Raw genomic sequence first — 21,427 nt, 5'->3', positions numbered from 1 at the left:
TATTCCCCCCTAAATACTGCCACATTTATCTTTGTTCATCTTTAAACTATCACTTGCTTCCCATCATCATGGTTCAATTGACAAAAAATCAGGTATTTTGATTTGTCTAAACTGACAAGTATGGTATCGTTTTCAAAATCTAGATTCAGGTAGTCAGAAGGTTGGTCTGACACAGTCGAAATAAATAATAATAATAATAAAATTGTCCAGTAGCACCTTGGAGACCAAGTAAGTTTGTTCTGGGTATAAGCTTTCGTGTGCATGCACACTTCTTCAGATACACTGAAACAGAAGTCACCAGACCCTTATATATAGTGGGTTGGTGGGGTGGGGTTTTTCTCAGAAGGGTAGTAGGAGATGGGTGATTGACTCAATGGGTATGGTAAACCTGTGGACGACTGTTAACGACTGCAATTAGTCCTACAGGAAAAAGCAAGGGATAGTATGCAGATGACCAAACACTGCTTTAGCATGTGTAGTGAGACAAGAATCCAATATCTCTATTCAGACCAGGTCATTCGTCAACAGGTGTGCATGCACACAAAAGCTTATACCCAGAACAAACTTAAGTTGGTATCTAAGGTGCTACTGGACAATTTTTTAATTTTCAATATCTTTGAGGCAAAATATTTAAGACCCATATTGTTTCAGGCTGTGGCAATCCAAGTTTTTGCACTGCAATAGTGTATTAATTTATATAATAATGCCATGTTTGTATGTAAGAGAAAACATAGCAAGCACTCCCTGCTAGCACTCCCTGCTCTTTTCACTGCTACTCATGTAATTCCAGTTGCTGCAACATTTGAATCTGCTTCCTACATTGTTCTGCCACATTGCCTGTTAAGCATCCACACTGGCGCCTCACATCTTTGGAACCAGCAGGGCTGCAGCATGGCTGCTTGTAATGCAGTCTAACCAACCCATAATGGAAGCAGACTTGAACATCACTGCAGCTGTAAAGTCACAATCCCGCAAAAACCATTTCCAATGGCAGCCATGAATCTGAAATAATGTTTAAATTGGTTAAAGGAGCTATAAAATGATGTCCCCTGATCCACGGGTTACGTATTCACCAAAGGTGGTGGCTGTAATCCAGCAGAGCAAATGAACCACATCTGCACAAACAGAGGGATTGCTTTCTTCTTATTTTTTTGGCAAAGCAGCCCATCCCACCCACCACATCACACACCACTTTGAAATCAAGGGAATGATGGATCTTCAGTCACTCTGCCTTCCAGACTATCCTCTCTGCCCCTTTGGCTCCACAAAACGGATCCTAGGCATTTACATGAAAGCATGTATTGTCATCTTCCACTTGCCTACAAGTTAAAAGCAAATGGAAGAATCAGCTAGGAACTTTTTTTTGGGTTAACACACGTTATTTATGATCTTGGATGTATTTATGGCATCCAGTCTCTTGTTTTATGTACTTGGATAGAATAAAGAAACAGACAAAAGGAAAATTCAGCACACTGTGTATAGAAGGCCGACACCTGAGCCAAGCAAAGAGATCTGGGGAAAAAGATATATGGCAAGACATATGTCTCCCTATGTCGAATAAATCTAAAAATATACCTTCATTTATAGGTTAAATCCTTCATCTTAATGAAAAAAGCAATTCTTCCATATACTGTAAAGCTCACTGTGGTAAGCACTTAAATGAGTAACTATAAACAGTATCAGTGTGGTCAATGCTCTTATGGTATTCTTTGATAAAGATGAAACAATGTGCTTAAAACCTGAATACGAAGGGAAATCTCTCCTTTGTGCACGTCCCTTGTTCCTTAAGAAGAAAATTGTGTAGTCATGCCCTCACAAGCAAGGAACCACTCCTGGGTCTCTCTCTACTTGTGGCCTTCCAAGAAACATCCAGCTGACTACTCATGTAAACTACTCATGTAAACAGAATACTAAACTAGATGGATCCTTGGTTTGATCCACCAGGGTTCTTATGCATTTTGCCTGGCTTGGCAATTCCCATAGGGAAGGAATTGCTTCCTCTCACCTCCTTTGGGGCAGCCTAGTTAACATCAAACCTATCCATTCTGAAGGAAATCAGCCCTGAGTGCTCACTGAAAGGACAGATCCTGAAGCTGAGACTCCAATACTTTGGCCACATCATGAGAAGAGAAGACTCCCTGGAAAAGACCCTGATGCTAGGAAAGATTGAGGGCACAAGGAGAAGGGGACGACAGAGGACGAGATGGTTGGATGGTGTTCTCGAAGCTACCAGCATGAGTTTGACCAAACTGCGGGAGGCAGTGGAATACAGGAGTGCCTGGCGTGCTCTGGTCCATGGAGTCACGAAGAGTTGGACATGACTAAACAATAACAACGAAATTAACATCACCTCTCATCAAGAACATAATCAGTATTGGATTTGATCTGCCTGTCACAACTTTAAATTTGAATTACTGAACTGGCAGGTCCAACAACAGATAAAACATCTACAAGGAAAGAACATGCTCTATATCTTGGATCCAGAATAGCTTTTCTACAAATGGTTGTCACTGAAGCTTTCTCGCAGCTAACTGAGCAATGCATGCCCTATGGTGGTCTGCAGAGCTGATGGGGATGACATCTAGATTAGCCACCCTGAGAAAGCAAATGAAAAGTCAAGGTACAATTTATTCTTATGAATGAACAGAGTGACTGTGGCAGAAAGCTCATGATAGCTTAGATCTTTCTCAGGTAGTCATCTGGACTATCAAGGATGAGATGATGACCACTCGGTGGCTTGCTGTTACCAATCTACCAGGCGCTTAGTGGATTGAACTGCTCATGCTTGTTTCAACTTAAACACCAGAGCTTGGGAAGAGTCCATAGATGTACCTTTCACATTTTCATGTTTAGTTTTGTTGGATATTTCTCAATATTTATGTAGCCTGGGGAGGTATACAAAAGAAGCTGATCATGTGCACACTCAACCCTTGTCCTTCCAAGTTTTCATGAACAGCTAGAGGCAGACTAGCTGAGTGAGTGGAAGGGTGGTTAATGATGTGGTTCCTGTAAACTTAAAACAGGCTTCTTCAAACACTTCTGAAGCAGCTCCCTCTTGGTTCTACCATGTAGGATAAATTCCAGCTGGACTCAAACATTCCATCCCTGAGAAAGGTGCTCAGGTTTTAGGAGGCCTTTCTATATTTTCTGTATTTAGGCCTTTCAGTTCTAGATGTGGATTTTCTATATTTAGGCCTAATATTGGAATGGAAACAGCCCCAGTCTCAATGACTGATGACCTTTGCCAAGAAGTACATACCTATCAGTTGTACTAGATCTGTCAGCAGTTTTAAATACCATGATATCCATCTGAATTGCTTAGCAAAAGTGGGACTTTGCTTTAAAATGTTATTCAGGTCCCGGACAGCTGACTGCAAAAGGTGGTGGTGGGAGAACTCTTCTCAACACATTACCCATTGGCCTCTGGCTTCCCCTCAGGGTTCCATCTTACATGAAACCATTAAGAGATTTAGAGAAGTGTCACCAATTTGCAGATGATGCACAGTTCTCTCTTCTTTCCATCTATAGATACTATTGCCATTGTAAATGAGTGCCCGAGACAGTAATGGACTGACTACCAAACTGAAGCCTTGTCTAGACAGGACAGGTCTCATGGGTCCATAAGACTGTTGATCCATGAATTGTGATTTAATTAGTGTTCGTTGGGTTTTTACTTCCCTTAAGAACACAAAATGTCCTCAGTGGAATTATTTTGCTCACCTTAGGTTGCTGCACCAAATATTCCCATTCCTGGAGATTGTAGACTGGCTATGGGAATATCTTTCTTTGTTACATCATATCTGGAATACTGGAATGCAGCCTATCTAGGTTGCCTTTGAAAAAATATCCATAAACTTACAACTGGTCCAGAATATGACAGCCACATTTGTTAATGGGAGCTACCTATCACAAGCATCTGCACTGGCTTCTAGTTTGTTTCGGTCCCCAATTCAAAATTCTATTAATGACCTGTAAAGCCATGCATGATTTGGGCCAGCATATCCGAAGAACTACTTTTTCTTGTATGAACCTACTTGCTTTATTAAGATCATCATCATAGGTTCTCATATCCTATACATATTATCCTTCTGACTGTGACCAGGGAGACCTCATTGTAGTCATGCCAAGGTTCCAGAATTCCCTTCCTAGGAAACCTTGTCTTGGCATTTTGGTGGCTGGCAAAGATCATCCTTCTTAGAAAAGCCTCTGGCTAAGGTGCTTTTTATGCTACAAAGATGTAGTGTCGGTTGTAATCATCATCTTCTGCTGCTTTTACAAGGACGTTTTTATAGATTATGCTTTAGCTCACTGTTTTATGCCCCTTAAGTTTTGTAATGTTTGTTTAATGTTTCATTGTTTTAATAATGATGTTGTAAGCTGTCTTGACTATTCTGAGGAAAAGTAGGTACAAAAATTTTACATAAATATGCTTATCTCTGCTGGGGTCTGCCAGGAGAAAAAACAACAGAAAGAATTTAGCAGTGTATTCCTTCTATCCTGTTTTAATTGGACTAGCCCAGCCAGGAAGAGATGTATGTTATTTCATTCTTAATCATTTAAACGGAGGAACATTTGTGGATCCGGGGGGTGGGGGGAATCCATCATGTTCTGACCTTTCCACAAAAAAGAACTGCCAATGGTAGAAAAATCTTGCTTGGTAACAGGCTTTACTACGGATAATAATAGAACAAAATTTGTATGGGAAGCATGCAAAATAGATTTCATTCATAAAAAAAAAACATGCTTCTGGCAAGATGAATGATTTAAAATCCCAAGGAGAGAAATTATCCTTTTTTAGTTTTGGGATACCCTGATGTTGCTTACACTATTGAAAATCTAATAGATTCACATGTTAAAATGCATTGAAACTTTAAGCTTCAGAATGAAATTAGCAACGTGCAGTGCCTGCCAATGGGCAGCATTCAAGTCCCCTGTGAGACAGAGTGTGTGGCAGACTTCAAAAATTAATTCTGAGCGGGCACCTGTTTACAGGAATTTCCTGTTGGATCTGAATCACATTTAATAAGTTTCAATGACGCAGCTTATGTCCTTTTGTCTAGGCTTTCTTAATAAATGTGGATGTATATCATATATCCATCTGAAACTCAAGCAATATTACATATTTCAAGACATTAGTTAAGTGTCTGTGAACTTAGATAGATCTGGATAAACTAGATTTACCTACCAAGATTCTTTTTAATTGCCTTTTTGGCCCATAAACTTATGTTCTCATCAAGAGAATCTTAAAGGCTTACATAATCTTACTTGTCTGTGAACAAGTCACAAATCTAAATGAAAGCAAGTGGAAAAAAGTCACGAAAGCTACCAGGTAGCAAAGAACACCAGCCACCAAAAGGAAAGATCAGAAGGAGTTGGGTGAAGAACAGGGCCATTCCTACCATTAGTCGGAGTGAGAACTTGCCTCAGGCAGCAGTTACTAGGGGGCAGTTACCTGAGCCCCCTGGCCATTTCCCTCTGTGTCACTGTGGCATCATACACCCCTAAACTAGCCTGCTGCACTCAGATATACTGGCAGACATATTTCATTGTCAGAAGTGAAGTAAGATTCAACCGCTAGTCCAGCCAGCTTCTGTACATGGAATGAGGAGACTATTTTGCCCTTTGCCTTAGGCAGTAAAATGGCTTGGTTTGGCCCTGGGGAAGAACACAATAGGTACACTGAGATGTCCAATCTTTTTGTATCATTAGACAACACCTAGATGTTAGCAGATGTATCAGGGCTCATGACTACGACTTGCGAATGAGTAGGATAAAAGATAGTACTGTGTCACTAGTCCAGCACAGTAGTTTAGTAGTGACTACTACCCATCTTATATAATCTGACTAATGCTTACAAAGGGACGACCTTCCCTTCCACAGGAACAAAGAAAAACAAAATGCAAAACAACTGAGCAATAGCAATAAAGATAAAAAAAATCCTGGAGGCGTCAATGAATTCCTGTGTGTTTTGAGTGCAATTCAGAGTGCTGGCGTTTACCTAGAGAGCCCTACATTTGGGAGAGAGATTTCTCAAGCCCTGTTTGTGCTTTGAATGTACAGTGGTACCTCGGGTTACATACGCTTCAGGTTACAGACTCCCCTAACCCAGAAATATTACCTCGGGTTAAGAACTTTGCTTCAGGATGAGAACAGAAATTGTGCTCCGGCGGCGCGGCAGCAGCAGGAGGTCCCATTAGCTAAAGTGGTGCTTCAGGTTAAGAACAGACCTCCGAAACGAATAAAGGTACCACAGTACATGGTAGGATTCTTCACTGAGTGTTCCTGCTTGGGGAGTAACTGGAATGCTCCCTCCCTTCCTTCACAATGCCTGATGCCTACGGCCCTTAACTCTCAGGGACAGGTAAAAACTTTTTATCCAACCAGGCATTTTATAATTCTGTATACAGTTGTATCTTTGTTGTCGAACGCCCTGGAACTCAGACATTTTGGCTCCCAAACACTGCAAACCCAGAAGTGATTGTTCTGGTTTGCAAATGTTCTTTTGGAACCCGAACGTCCGGCAGGGCCAATCAGAAGCTGCGATTTAGTTTTCAAACATTTTGGAAGTCGAACGGACTTCCGGAACAGATTCTGTTTGACTTCCAAGGTATGACTGTATTGCTGTTTTCAGTACTGGAACTTTACTGCAACTGTTTTACCTTCTCTGTGCAGTCTTTAGCTTTTGCAGTTATATATGTGTGCGTGGGGAGTACGGTTTCTACTGTCGTTTTTTCAAAGCCACTTCAAACAATTCTGAAAAGGTGGCGTACAAATCTATTTAATAATAATACAGACGACTTCCGGGGGCGGCGCGAAACTGTAATGGCGGTCCTCTTCGAGCTCTGAAGAGGGGCTCCGCGGAAAAGGGTCGTTCGCTGCGGCATAGCGACGACCCATCAAGATAAACCACGGGTAGAGTGAGCCCGTGGCCGTGGGACTCGGCGGGCACCAGAAGCTGCTCCGAAAACACAGAAGGGACCCCGTAAGGAGACCCGGAGTGAAGGAGGGGTAGCGGTGCTGTGAGTTCATCGCTCTTTCCGCGGAAGTGAAGCCGCGCGGCTGTTACAGATGAGCGCTGATCCTTCTTCCTAAAATCAACACCAAACTGCAAGTAACATACCCGTGAGTAAAGGGGACAAAAATTTGGCAAAGAATTTCGTAAATTTGGCTGAAAGCGGGAGACGAGAAAAGGGAAGTCCGTCTTCCGACATTGCTGACAAGATCAAAGCAAAGCCTTAAAAAGCGGAAGCGCTTGAAACGGGACTTTGGGAAGCTTTAACTTTTTCGTGCTATTAAACCTGCTCTTTTTCCTGCTGAACTGAAGGTGGAAAGGGACTTTGATTAAAAGAACGAGTAACGGGGGTTCTCCTCCTACCTTCCCCTCACTTTGGGGTGATTTTTAAAGAGCCAGATCGTCGGGCTGCCGAAGAGAGAGACTGTGCTAAACTGCGGAAACAGTTGCAAACTTTGTAAAAACTTTGTTGGAGCATAACTGATACATTTGAGCAGGAAAGTTTGGATGTGATATTGTTGCAAGCACCCCTTGTGAAGCTTTGTTGAACTTTAAAAGGTGCTCTGGGGAATTTTGAATCTTTGAAGGGACTGTTGGATATTGAACTTACTGAGTCGAAAAAATTTGGAACTTTAATGGCGGACTACTTCCTTCTTTGTCTTTGAAACTTGGTGGCACTCCCCCTACAGGGCTTTCGGATTATAAAATCCTGGGAACTGACTTTTGTTTTGAATTCCACTTTACCGGTTGTTTATAATTGAATTTGTCTTTCTCATGGAACAATAGACAATTTGACCTTGAACACTGACAGATGTGTAATGAGTGGTGCAGGGAGAACAAGAGCATCTAAAGCTAAGGAATCTAAAGAGGCCAAGGAGAAAGAAAAGGAAAGAAAACCAGCACAACTTGTACAAACAACACTGATCCAAGGACGCCGATCGTCGGTTCCAGCTGTACTGGTGACCCAAAGGGAACAAGGGGAAACAACTGAGAAGTCCACTGAGGAAGATATGGCAGCAGGTGGGTCAGATACACTATTTAAACAAATATTGGAGCAATTATCAAGTTTAAACCAGAAGGTGGACGACCAGTCTTTGAAGATAGATAAAGCAACCTCCTCGATTCAAAAATTGACTGATCAAGTTTCCCAGCACACGCAAGCCATAGAGAATTTGCAAGGAGCAACAGCGGAAAATCGGGAATTGGCTGGAGAAGCAATCCAGAAAGTGGGAGCTCTACAAAAAGAAGTGGAAGAAATAAAAGGAGAAGTTAAGCCCCTGCACAAACAGGTGGGTGAACAACAAGTTTATCTGTCAATGGTGGAACTGAAAAATCGCGAGAATAACATCAAATTGAGAGGCATCCCGGAACTAGAGCAAGGAGATTTGATTGGATACTTAACACAGGAATTTTCGAAGTTCTGGGGTTTAAAGGAAGACACAGATTTTAAGATTGTCTCGGCATATAGACTGGGAAGAGTGGTAAAGAAAGATAGATCCAGAGACTGTCTGATAATTTTAAGATCAAAGGAAGAGAGGGATAAGATCCTAGGTCTCCATTTCAAAAAAGCAATTGAAATACAAGATAAAAGGGTGGAAATCTATAGAGATATCCCGAGACAGCTGTTGGATCTTAGAGCCACCTATTCAGAACTAGCAAAATTGCTGAGATACAACGCAATTCCCTACAGGTGGGAGTTTCCACAAGGATTATCTTTCACCTACAAAGAAAGGAAGGTTAAAATTAGAACACCTGAAGATAACCAAAAGTTCCTTCACGACCACGGAGAAGATCTCCAAAAAGGAGTGGATTGGCTTCCAGCTGTACCAGCACCAATATTGCCTGAAAGCGGGCCAACGCCTGCACCCTCGGGATCTGAGCAAAAGGAAGGCACCCCATCTTAAGAACGTTTAAAATAGAACAGGATGTCTCTGCAGCTACTTAGCTGGAACATAAATGGCGGGAATTCTCCGGAAAAAAGAAGGAGGATATTCCATATTTTGAAAAAAGAACAATTGGATGTAATATGCCTTCAAGAAACACATGTGACTAGGCTCCACAGGAAAGTATTAATTAATAAAAGACTTGGCCAAGAATTTATCTCATCAGACAAAGTCAAAAAAAGAGGTGTTGTAATTTATGCAAAGGAGAACCTGTCACCAAAATTCTTATTTAAAGATGATCATGGAAGAATTCTCGCAATTGAAATCCAAACACAAGGGGAAAAGATTTTGATATTAGGAGTTTATGCGCCAAATGATGGAAAATCAGAATTTTATAAGAAGCTGCATGAGACAATGATGGACTATTTGGACTATTCTAATATTATCGTGATGGGAGATATGAATGGGGTGGTGTCTACAAATATGGACAAATCCCAAAATCAAAATTTAACAACAGACGGCAGACTCCCTAAAACCTTTTTTGAAATGACAGACAATATGGACTTGATTGACATTTGGAGGACAAGGAACCCCTTGGGTAAAGAAGGAACCTTCTTTTCTGAGGCCCACTTGTCATGGACACGAATCGACCAAATTTGGATATCTAGAGGGCTGGCCCCGAAAACGAGAAAAGTGGAAATCTGCCCAAAAACCTGCTCCGACCATAATGCCTTAAAAATGGAATTGAGACTTTTCCCAACTGGATCCTTCAGATGGAGAATGAATGACACCTTGCTAAGAGATCAAGAGATCGTTAAGAAGGCCCAAAAAACGCTAAAGGACTACTTTGAAATAAATTTGAATACTACGGTGGAGAAAAGAATAATCTGGGATGCAAGCAAAGCTGTAATGAGAGGGTTTCTGATACAACAGAATACAATAAAGAGAAAATTTTGGAATGGAAAAAAGGAAAAAATTCTAGAGAAAATAAGTGAAGGAGAGAAAAAGCTGAGAACTAATCCGAAGTCAAAAGAGGTGCTAAGAGAGATCAAATTCCATCAAGCACAATATTCGAAATTGATTAATCAAGAGATTGAGTGGAAAATCAAACAAATGAAGCAGAGATCGTTTGAATCAGCAAATAAATGTGGAAAGTTGTTAGCTTGGCAATTGAAAAAAAGACAAAAGCTAAACACGGTTACAAACTTGGAGATTCAAGGAAAAATAGTTCAGAAACCAGAAGAAATAAGAAAGTGCTTCCACAGATATTTCAAAGAACTTTATGCACAGGGGCCTCAGAAAGAATCGGAAATAGACCAATTCTTAAGGACAAATGGAATATCCAAAATAAGTCAAGATAAAAGATCAATGCTCAACAGTAAAATAACTCAACAGGAAATTGAAGGTGCCATCCAAAATATGCAACTTGGCAAATCTCCAGGCCCAGATGGTCTCACCTCCAAATATTATAAGACTCTGAAGGATTGTTTGATACAACCGTTGTTGGAGGTTTGCAACCAGATTATGGAGGGGAGAAAGGCACCGGAAACGTGGAAAGAAGCATTCATCACATTGATTCCCAAGTTAGAGAAGGAAAAGACTCAGCTTAAGAACTACCGTCCCATCTCACTCCTGAATGTGGATTACAAAATATTTGCAGACATTTTAGCAAGTAGACTTAAAAACGTATTAAATGAAGTAATTCACAAGGACCAAGCAGGCTTTCTCCCTGGTAGACACATGTCTGATAATACCAGGAATATTATTGATATATTGGAGCTGTTGCGAATTAGAAACACAAGGGCTGCTTTAATCTTTATTGATGCGGAGAAAGCATTTGACAACATTTCTTGGATGTTTATGAAGAAAAACTTGAAGGGGATGGGAGTGGGACGGGGGTTTGAAAATGGACTAGAAGCAATTTATTCAGAGCAAAAAGCCAAGTTGATAGTGAACAATGTGGTGTCGGATGAACTTCTAATTGAAAAAGGGACACGACAGGGGTGCCCTTTATCCCCTCTGCTATTTATTTCTGTTCTGGAGGTTTTGCTGAATATGATTAGGGAGGACCAGCTGGTGCAAGGTATAGAGGTCGGAGCGAAACAATACAAACTGAAAGCCTTTGCAGATGACCTAGTCTTGACAGTACAGGAGCCAGTATCTAGCACAAAAAGAGTTTTGGAACTTATTTTGGAGTTTGGTCGGGTGGCGGGATTTAAGTTAAACAAACAAAAAACTAAGGTTTTGGTCAAAAATCTGACACCTACAGAGATAGAGGGGTATCAGAAAGAGACAGAGCTAAGTGTGGTTAAAAAAGTGAAATACCTGGGGGTATACTTGTCCACCAAAAATTTAAACCTTTTCAAAGATAACTATGAAAAATGTTGGTTGGAAATCAAAAAAGACTTGGATATTTGGTCAAGATTGAAACTTACCTTGTCAGGCCGAATCGCAGCTATAAAGATGTGTGTTTTGCCTAAAATGCTATTCTTATTTCAGACCCTTCAGGTCGTGGACAGAATGGAATGTTTTGGAAAATGGCAGAAGGATATTTCTAAGTTTGTCTGGCAGGGCAAAAAGCCCCGAATAAAATTTAAAATACTAACCGACTCAAAAGAAGGAGGGGGGTTTGCCCTGCCGGACCTAAGGTTGTACTATGAAGCTGCAGCCTTCTGCTGGTTGAAGGATTGGTTCCTGTTGGAAAACACCGATGTCCTAGATCTGGAAGGGTTTGATAATGTGTATGGTTGGCATGCATACTTGTGGTATGACAAGGCGAAGGTTCATAAATTGTTCAAAAACCATATTGTCAGAAAATCAATTTTTGCCGTCTGGATGAAGTATAAGGACTTATTAGAAAGCAAGACCCCGAGGTGGTTATCACCTGTGGAAGCCAAGATTTCTAAAAAAAAGCCCAATATGGAGGCCTACTGGCCAAAATATTGGGAACTGATTGAAAGAGTTGGAGATAACTGGAAGCTCCAAAGCCAGGACAAATTAAAAGGTAAGGTGCGAGATTGGTTACATTATGCTCAAATTCAAGAGGTATTCAAAATGGACAAAAAAGTGGGTTTCCAGTTGGAGAAATCGAAACTGGAGACGGAGTTACTAGAACCAAAGACTAAGGTACTTTCGAGGATGTATGACTTGCTGCTTAAATGGAACACACAGGATGAGACAGTTAAATCTGCTATGATAAAATGGGCACAGGATGTAGGACACAACATTATGTCTGAGGACTGGGAAAGGTTATGGAACACCGGTATGAAATTCACGGCATGTAGTGCCTTGAAAGAGAACATTATGAAAATGGTATACCGGTGGTACATGACCCCAGTCAAGTTGGCTAAAATATACCATCTTTCTGATAATAAGTGTTGGAAATGTAAGGAGGCAGAAGGGACATTCTTTCACCTCTGGTGGACCTGCCCGAAAGTAAAGGCCTTTTGGGAAATGATACATAATGAGCTGAAAAAGGTATTCAGATATACCTTTTCTAAGAAACCAGAGGCCTTTCTTCTGGGCATGGTGGACCGGAAGGTGCCAAAGAAGGACAGAACCTTGTTTATGTATGCAACCACAGCAGCTAGGATTCTTATCGCAAAGTTCTGGAAGACACCAGATTTACCCACACTGGAGGACTGGCAGACGCAGCTGATGGACTACATGGAGTTGGCAGAAATGACTGGCAGAATTCGAGATCTGAGCGAAGAAACAATGGAGGAGGACTGGAAAAAATTTAAGGACTATTTGCAAAAACATTATAAGTTGTTTGAATGTTAAGATTGCGCACGATTAAGATACGTTATGCTTCTGCAATTTATTTTAAGTAAATGATAAAGTAAGTATTGACGGGAAAAAAAAAATGAGACAAATTAGAAACAAAATATTATGTTTATTAAGAGTGTTAAAACTAAATTACAAATTTTTGAAATTGGTAACATAATAAATACAAAGGTATAATAAGTTGGGAAATAAGATAATAAATTGCTGAATTGGCTAGAATGATGAATGCAATGCTGAGAGAATGTGAGGAGGTCCAAAAAGATGTCGAAAAAATTTTACAATGATTTTTTCTTTTTTCTCTATTTTTCTTTATATATATAGAAAATGTTTCTTGTATATTGCTGTTCAAACAAATGTGTTCACCTATGGAAAGAAACGCAATAAAAAAATTTTATTTAATAATAATACACAGCAACAGCACAGGTCTTTCCATTAGCCCTTTGAATGTAAAGTTGAGTTAAAGTTTTACAAGAGAGTTTGCTTCATGTATAAGCACAGAATCAAGTATTAAAAGTTTAAGGGATAAGTCACCTCCTATTCTGCGATAAATGATCAACCAGCAGATGGCAATGTCCATTCTCCAGTAGCTTTGGAATACCCAAGTTCCTATAGTCTCTGCACCTTGACAGCCAATAAAAGGTTTACTCTAGGCATCATCCCTGCCATTTCATCACAGCTAGCTCCTCAGACCATTGTTGGGGCAAACATAACCCATCAAGGGTAATTGTAAAGGTATTTGTCTGGACAGGTACTTTGTGCTCTGAGAATGCAGGGTTGCTGACTGGGAAGGGGAAGTGTATTTTATGTATTACATTTATATTTCAATGCAAAACCTTTAGAATGGCCTCAGTGTAAAGTGGCATATATCCAAAGTATTCTGCAAATGGCCCTTGCTCTGTATTGTCCTGCCCCAGGGATGATGAAAAGGTTCAGAAAATGTTTAGCTATCTGGCCAAGAAGTTTGATCTTATGCTGGTGGAACTTTTTCCTGCTTCTTTGCAGAGAAATTATTTATATTGGCAATTTATATACTGCTTAACTACAGTTGTCACTAAGCGGTGTACTCAGTACAGACAAAAAATAAATTAAAACTATAAAATCACAATACAGTTAAAATGCCTACTGGAATAAAAAAGTAGGCACTTGAAGTTCAACAGGATGGGGCCCATAATACCTGAATGCACAGCTCCTAATGGGTACCAGTTGTGCCTTTGAGCCATCAGAGACCACTAACAATGACTCCTCCAAAGACCTTAATGACCAGGCAGAATAACATATCAAAGGGGAGAGGTAAACTTTACAGTTTACCAGGATGGTTTGAACACATTACAATTGAAATTTATGAAGTCTCTATGGCCATTCCTTAAACGGTGGATGAGTTATAGTAAGGGTAGCACTGCAAACATGGCCCCTGTAAAATTTAAGAGGTCTTTTACTGAATCTTGTGAATCATTGTTCTTGCTGTATCAGAGTTGTCACAGTCATGTAACTGTGGACTTAGGAAAAGGCTTAAAGGCAATCTATACCGTCTGACAGATCATCTATACTAAGCATCCTCAAAATTCAACAATTCTAATTACTCACTTTGGTTTGCTCACTGCAATGTGTAACCTTCCAGATAAAACTGTATTGACCACCTGAGAGAAACTACAGCGAAGAACATCTATCCTGGGATACAAAGACAAAACAGCTTTCTCTAGGAGCCAAAGTGCAGTGGCATACATGTGCTGTGTGCAAAAAATCTACCATTGGCACCTTCACTTACAAGAACCTGAACTAGCACAGGTGAGAAAGTTACTGCCAGAAACCCTAGAAAGCTGTTGCCAGCCAGTGTAGACTGGGCTTGATGGATCAATGGTCTGGTTCAGTAAAAAGCAGCTTCCTATATTCATTCACAACACTCCTAGGAACATGATGATGGCTTAATTTAGCAAACTATCACATGTTCATGTGATGCCTTCTTTGGCCAAATGATACAAAAATGAGGGTGTTCACTCACTCAACTCATTAAAATCTTGCACAGTGAAATAGCTGAAAGATGGCATTGTTGTGCACTGCAAGTTCTCCATGCACCCAGATAGAGGCAGGCATCACTGTTTGCTCAACAATCCATAAGATATGGACCACAACTTATTTAGAAGCTGTTTTTCAGCTGAAGTTCTCAGAAAGGCTTATAAATTTAATTTAAAAATCAGCATTAATGAGAAGTTATTTTTTTAAAAAAGCAGCAAGAAGTTAAAAAACAGAAAGTCTTGGTAAAAGGTTTTTCATGTGGCACCATGAAAAACAAAGATGGCACCAGGCAAGCCTCTCTGGGAAAGTAATTCCAAGGCAAGGTACCAGAACTGAAAAGGACTTGTCTTTGATCAACAGCCACTTTACTTAAGATAGTGGAGGGACTTTGAATAAGTACTCTGAGACCCACCTTAAAAGTCCAGGCAGATTTAAGGAGGAGCAGATGGTCCTTTAGGAATCTGGAAGGTTTCTGGAAACAGCTGTCAAGATTGTATGCCTCAATAAGCCCTCCCAAATTCACCTTGTTAGCATCAGTGAAATATTTCATTACTCTGAGCAGTACCTGCCAACCTAGCAGTGTGAAAGCACACTAGTGCAAGTAGATAAATAGGCATCGCTGTGGCGGGAAGGTAAACGGCATTTCCATGAACTCTGGTTTCCATCACGGTGTTCTGTTGTGCCAGAAGCGGTTCAGTCATGCTGGTAACATGACCTGGAAAGCTGTCTGTGCACAAATGCCGGCTCCCTCAGTCTGAAAAACAAGATGAGTGTCGAAACCCCATAGTCACTTTTGACTGGACTTAATTGTCCAGGGATCCTTTACTTTTAAAAATCAGTGTGTGCAATGGAAATCCACTTGGGCAACAGGATTTCTGTTTCCCCCCCTCTCCAGCCTCTCATATCCCCCCCCCAAAAAAATCTGCTCTGCTGGGTCATCCAATCCTTCAGGGTATATTTTTGCATGTGCAGATGGCTGCAGTGGGGAGCAGAGAATGGGGAAGACTCAGTGATTATGCCATGTTGGACCGCACCCTATTTCTACCGAATAGAGAAATCAGCTAGTAGACCGTTATTTTACTAGGTGGGCAATTGCTTCTTCTTCCTTCGCAACTACATCCAATTGTGTGAAATTAAGACAGAAGCTTTGTTGTTTCGGGCAACTGAACGCTTCTCAACAATAGCGATAAAACAGATCCTTTGTTTTTGTCATCCAGGGTTTCACCTTGGTAGGCAAAATTAAAAATGTCTTCGTGTAAAGTCTATTATTAAACTAATCAGCATCCTACAATATAAAAAAGATAGAGCATATGGAAAAATAGCTGACATCAGAGCAGGATAGACAGGATTAGATCTTGCATGATTTCAAGTACAAATAGATCCCTCTGGGACTTAGTGGATTAATATTTTTTCTCTCTCAGACACTGCTCGGAATTAATGAGGGTACCTGCAACAATGCTGGCAAGCTGCTGAGTCCTGGTGATGGGGTAGATGCTGCGTGCCTGAACAACTGCTGAAGCTATTTTCTTGGCGTGCTTCTCCTCCCCGTATGTTCTCAGGATGGACGCAAGTGCCTGTTGATCTAAAGCATTCACAACATCAGCAGCGGTGGGCATGTCAGGATACCTACGCACAAGAACAGCCAATTAGTTCACTGACGTCAGCTTTCATTGACAAGGGGTGAAGCTTCACAGCATTGAGACATAAAGTCAAACACACATTCACTGCATGCAAGTGCTTCTGAGATTTCTCAATAAGAGGCAGAGATCATTTTAAAGCAGAAATAGCTCCTATCTTGTAAATCACCTCTTATTAATTCACATGGAGGCTTTCTCCCTCCAACCCTACCTCCTAACATTAATTAGCTATAAAGAGTAGTTGAGATGCCTTTTATCATAAACTTTAACATTATAGCAGTAGCTCAAATAAAATTCGAAAGACAAAACACTGCTAAGGCTGCCTTGGCTTGTATAATGCCAGGAGATGAACTCATTTTATAAGCAGATATTTTTCCAAGACATCACATTGCTTGATCTATTTCCTGATAAAAAAAGAGAACCTTAATCTCTGTGACCTTTTCCCTCACATCTGGTGTTATGAAAAATGATCTTCTGTGAGGTATTTAACGATCACTTAAAGGTCTCTCAATTCAGAAATGGTCTCTCTTTTAGAAGAAAGGTAGTAGAAACGATCAGCCTGGATAACACTCCCAGAACATAAGGGAGAAACCAGCATTTCTTTCATTTGCCTTTTTGGAATGATGTGAGGGATTTTATGTATCAGCAGCAGCAGAGACTGTTCAGAGTCCTGTGTGCTCATCACAGGCAAGGGATTTTGTTATAAACATTAGACCACCCAAATCCACAAGAAACAGTACAATCAGGTTGTACAATAGTACAAACTTAAGCGAGATTTATTGAGCTGAACCAATGTGACAATTTAGACACCAGATAAAAGTTGTGAGGCAAAGAAGTTTGTGTGCTTTAAGATTTCCCCCCAGCACTGTTCCAAAGTGCAGGGGGCAGGGAGGATCTTCAGAATTATAGATCTCCCAGAAACTGCAAAGTAGGAGACCATTGAATCAAAAAATATTATTTGTATTGCTTCTTTATTTGGATTATTTTATTTTACCTCATTAAAAAAACAACCAACCACACACACACTGTGTTATCAAATTTCAACAGGACTAAAGCATATTTCTTTCTTTCTTTTGGAGGTCAGGGGTTGATTGTGCTTTGAGTGACAGGAAATCTGTCAAGCCCCTTAGCAATCTCATTTAATGGCTAATCATTCTTAAGAGAAATATACATGACTGATTTCAAGTATAATTTATACGGATCTTGGCTTAGGTTATGCTTTTCCTGGCTATATTAATTTGCATTTGTAATACCACAAACACTCTGCTGATTTTTATATACAGAGCTTCTGGAAATATTTTTTGACTAAAATCTTTAAAAGTGGTCTCTAATGTATTCATTCATTCTATCTGCTCTATCAATCTGTGCATCAGACACCAAAGTTCTGCCAGTACTGAAGCCATCGGAATTGTACTAGCTCATTGCCATTGTAAACTATAGATGTTCCACTTGGCTCATCTAACAGTAGGCTCAATGCAATACTGATTCTCGAATACTTTTTAATGAAGTGTATTTATTGTTGAAGACACCTGGCAGGTTATACACAGCTGCTATACATTCAGTAAAATGTACAGCCACACAATGTAATACTCCAGTCTTCCACACTGACACTAGTAGGCAACAGTTATCTATGTGGGGCCATTTCATAATGGGCAATGCCTTGAAGTCAGTTTTAATTCAGAAGCTTAAGGAGTTTTTGTTTTTATTGTTTACAATTCCAAGAAACCACCTGGAAGAAAAGCATAATTGATCTAATCAAAAGGAGAGGAAAGATGCTTATATAGGAATTGCCTCATTGGTCATACTCCAGCGAATCTTTTACATACATTTCAGTTCTGTGTTCCATATGGTTTGCTGTTGCTGTCATCAACCATAGTTTCTATTTTAAATGCCAGACTTAAAATCCACGCGTTTGCAAACATTTGTAACAAGCCAATAAGCAAAACAAACACTGGCACTAAGGCCTACACACTGAACATTAGGAAAAGTATTCTGCCATGGGGGGCAGGGAGATGATTTAGGGTGTATATGCAGAGGTAAATATGGGGATTTGATCACAGCTCTGTAACATGAAAAGGAAATTAAATTCAGCATGCTAGTGAAAAATTGATTTCTTGTTGAAGAAAGAAATGTTTTATCAATATGTACCTGCCACCATCCATCCTCATGTCCAAAGGACCATCTTTTCTTAGGGAAAAACCTCTTTTTGGAGTATCAAGTTGCATTGAAGAGCAACCAACATCCAAAAGAACTCCATCCAGACTCCCTGGCTGCACTCCAGCCAAGGTTAACAAGGCTTCTGCTTGACTAAACTGTCCAAGAAGAGCTTGGATTTGTTGCCTACAAGAAAAAAAGAAGAGAAAATAATATATATATAGTTAGCAGAAGGATAGCAATGTTTAACTAAATTTCCTCCTGGATCCCTATGCATATAATCAGCAACTCCTTCATCCGAAGTCAGCAGCATTGTGACTGGAATGTCTATTCTCATTTCAATCTGGTATGCTTACTTGCATAAGAACCTAACAGAAATTCAAAAACCGTTTAAGTCTTTGTTCTTCCAATGAAAAAATTAAAATGCAACACTAGTGCCCTATGATATAAAACATGGGTATGCAAACTAAGGCCTGGGGGCCGGATCCGGCCCAATCGCCTTCTAAATCCGGCCCACGGATGGTCTGGGAATCAGCATGTTTTTACATGAGTAGAATGTATCCTTTTATTTAAAATGCATCTCTGGGTTATTTGTGGGGCATAGGAATTCGTTCATTTTTCTCTCTCTTCAAAATATAGTCCGCCTGCCCCCGCCCCCCCAAGGTCTGAGGGACAGTGGACTGGCCCCCTGCTGAAAAAGTTTGCTGACTCCTGATATAAAATAAGACCACAGATGGCTGCTTTGTGTGTCAAAATACATGGGTGTGTAACTTTTTTAGTTCTAAAGAAGGAAATTAAACTCAGAGTTGCTGTTTGATCTCTTAAATCCACACTGTTGCTTTATTCAAAGCATAGCTCTTGCAACATCAAGAGAAACAGTGATTGTCCCAAGCGATCACATCGCTTCCTCAACTGGTGCACACATTTTGTCAAGATCACCAAGGTGAATGAAATAACTCCCAGAGGTACACAATGAACCTAACCACCAAAGGTCTACTCATAAATTAACAGCCTTGCTACTGCTGCCAGATCAATACCTGAATGAGACTACGTGGAGGCATTTTTCAACCAGTTAATTGAGAAGTTGGGTGTGTGGGAAGGAAATTGGATTGAATGATGTGGTGTTCAGGGGCCTTTCAGAATGTGTCAGGGGGTACAAGTGTCAATTAGGGATGGACAAGCAAGTGAAAGGTATGTCCAACAGAAATAGAGCACAACTTTTCATTCTCAAGGTGTCTTGTTATCATTTCCCATTTATTTAGTTTAAAAAGACTATGTTCCACCCCACACAGAGGAAAACTAGGCTGATCTGTGTCTGGTTAAGAAAATCTGATGACATCTAAGCTCTGAAGAAAGTAAAATGGATGTGCAGCAATTCAAGGTCCTTAGCACATTATTATTTTTCCATAATTCACCCTTTCCCCCAGAAGACTCATAAAATCCTTGAGTAGTAGTATTTCTACTTTTCAATTGGGAAACTGTATGAGACAAAGGACACAATTTCAAGTGAGCTGTCCAAGGATGAATAGTAATGATGATAAAATTGGACTGGCATTTAGGAAATTCACAACCCAAGGGTTTATAACTTCAAACATTGACTTTATCATAACCATCTTCGATATCCCCCCCCCCACACAAAATTTTTTTGGCCCTCACCACTTTTTCCCTCCATTTTGCATAGCATCCACACTTGAATGGCCTTCTAACTACTATCTGAAATATTCAACTGATTCTTTTGCATTCCTTTCCTTTGCCTTCGTTCCTAATTCCTTTGCATTAGGGCTTCTTCATTTTAAAGAAATATTTTAAACCAATTGCTGTTAAAATGTCGGTTGCTCCCGCTTTAATAATAATACTGCCTGTTGTGTAAAAGCCATAGAAATAAAATGGGGACGGGGACAGGTCTTTGCACCTACGATCACTTTCACAGCTATTGTTCGGCAGTTCATAGCAAGGGTAGGTAATTCCCAAATCACAGCATTCTATTCATGTCACTTGCTGCTTAATCTTAGCAGTTAACTGCAGCCTGCCAACACTAGCAACCCAAATTGTTTCGCTTAATGTAAGGAACATGCCAAAAGTCAATGCTTTCGAAAAGAAGCTTATTTCCAAACTTCAAACAGAAAGGTCTATTTACAGATTCAGCTTTTTTCCGTGAGATAGTTAACATGTATGCCTACAAGTGACAATTTGCATGGACACTCGCTTGGAAAGGGGCTCAGTCAACTGTTATACAGCGATTACTCTCAAAAGCTAGCAATTCAGGATGGGTTTGAACAGGGGCGCCGACTTATAAAAAATATTGGGGGGGGCCATACCGGGGTCCATACTGGCGGCAGGATGGCAGTGGTGCTTTTGCATGCAAGAACCGGCCTGCCCTCCCCAGGCTTCGCGCCGGGAGGCGGCCACCCCCTCCTACCAACGTCACCTTAGCCGAACCCAGAAAAAAAGCCCCGCTCCGGCGGCGGGAACTCCCGTCCCCTCCATTCTCCCCTCACCCCGGTCCCTCGCCGGCGACGAATACTCCGTTCCTTGGCCCCGCGGCTCCATTCCTTTCTAAAGTCCCGCCGCTGGGGGTCTTCCTCTGACTGACCGACCTGCCCGCCCCTTCTCAGGAGCTCCCGGTCACTTTGGGAGGCGCGCGCCGGAGTCCCCTGCGCGGTTTTTGGCAAGGTGCCTAATAATTTTCTTAAATTATTGGGCGGCAGAGCCCCCCCAAATGAATTTTTGAGGGGGCTCGGGCCCCCTCAGGCCCCATGGAGTCGGCGCCTATGGGTTTGAACAGGGATAAAACTTCTACAGCCATTGACTTTCTGACAGAGCAGCTCCAATTATTATTTTTATTGAATAAAGACCAAGCCCTTGGGGGCAGGGCGGGGAATGTTTTCAAAAATTGGGAGGAGAAACTGGCATAGAAAGAAAGCTAAGAGTTTGGGGGTTTT

At 40.8% G+C, this 21,427-nt stretch overlaps 1 protein-coding gene across 4 annotated transcripts in view; it reads right to left on the bottom strand.

Moving 5' to 3' along the window:
* Positions 1–21,427, bottom strand: part of METTL15 (methyltransferase 15, mitochondrial 12S rRNA N4-cytidine) — a 104,235-nt gene that overhangs the window by 2,552 nt on the left and 80,256 nt on the right. For all 4 annotated transcript variants that reach the window (XM_081165524.1, XM_081165522.1, XM_081165525.1 and 1 more), the window contains 2 exons: positions 18,480–18,671; positions 16,142–16,320 (listed from right to left, as the gene is read on the bottom strand). In XM_081165524.1, the coding sequence (XP_081021650.1) occupies positions 16,142–16,320; positions 18,480–18,671 (371 nt within the window). The remainder of the gene's footprint in view (positions 1–16,141; positions 16,321–18,479; positions 18,672–21,427) is intronic.

This window comes from Podarcis bocagei (assembly GCF_964188305.1).
Source record: "Podarcis bocagei genome assembly, chromosome: 1".
NCBI lineage: Eukaryota > Metazoa > Chordata > Lepidosauria > Squamata > Lacertidae > Podarcis > Podarcis bocagei.
This window is presented reverse-complemented; position numbering and strand designations above follow the sequence as displayed.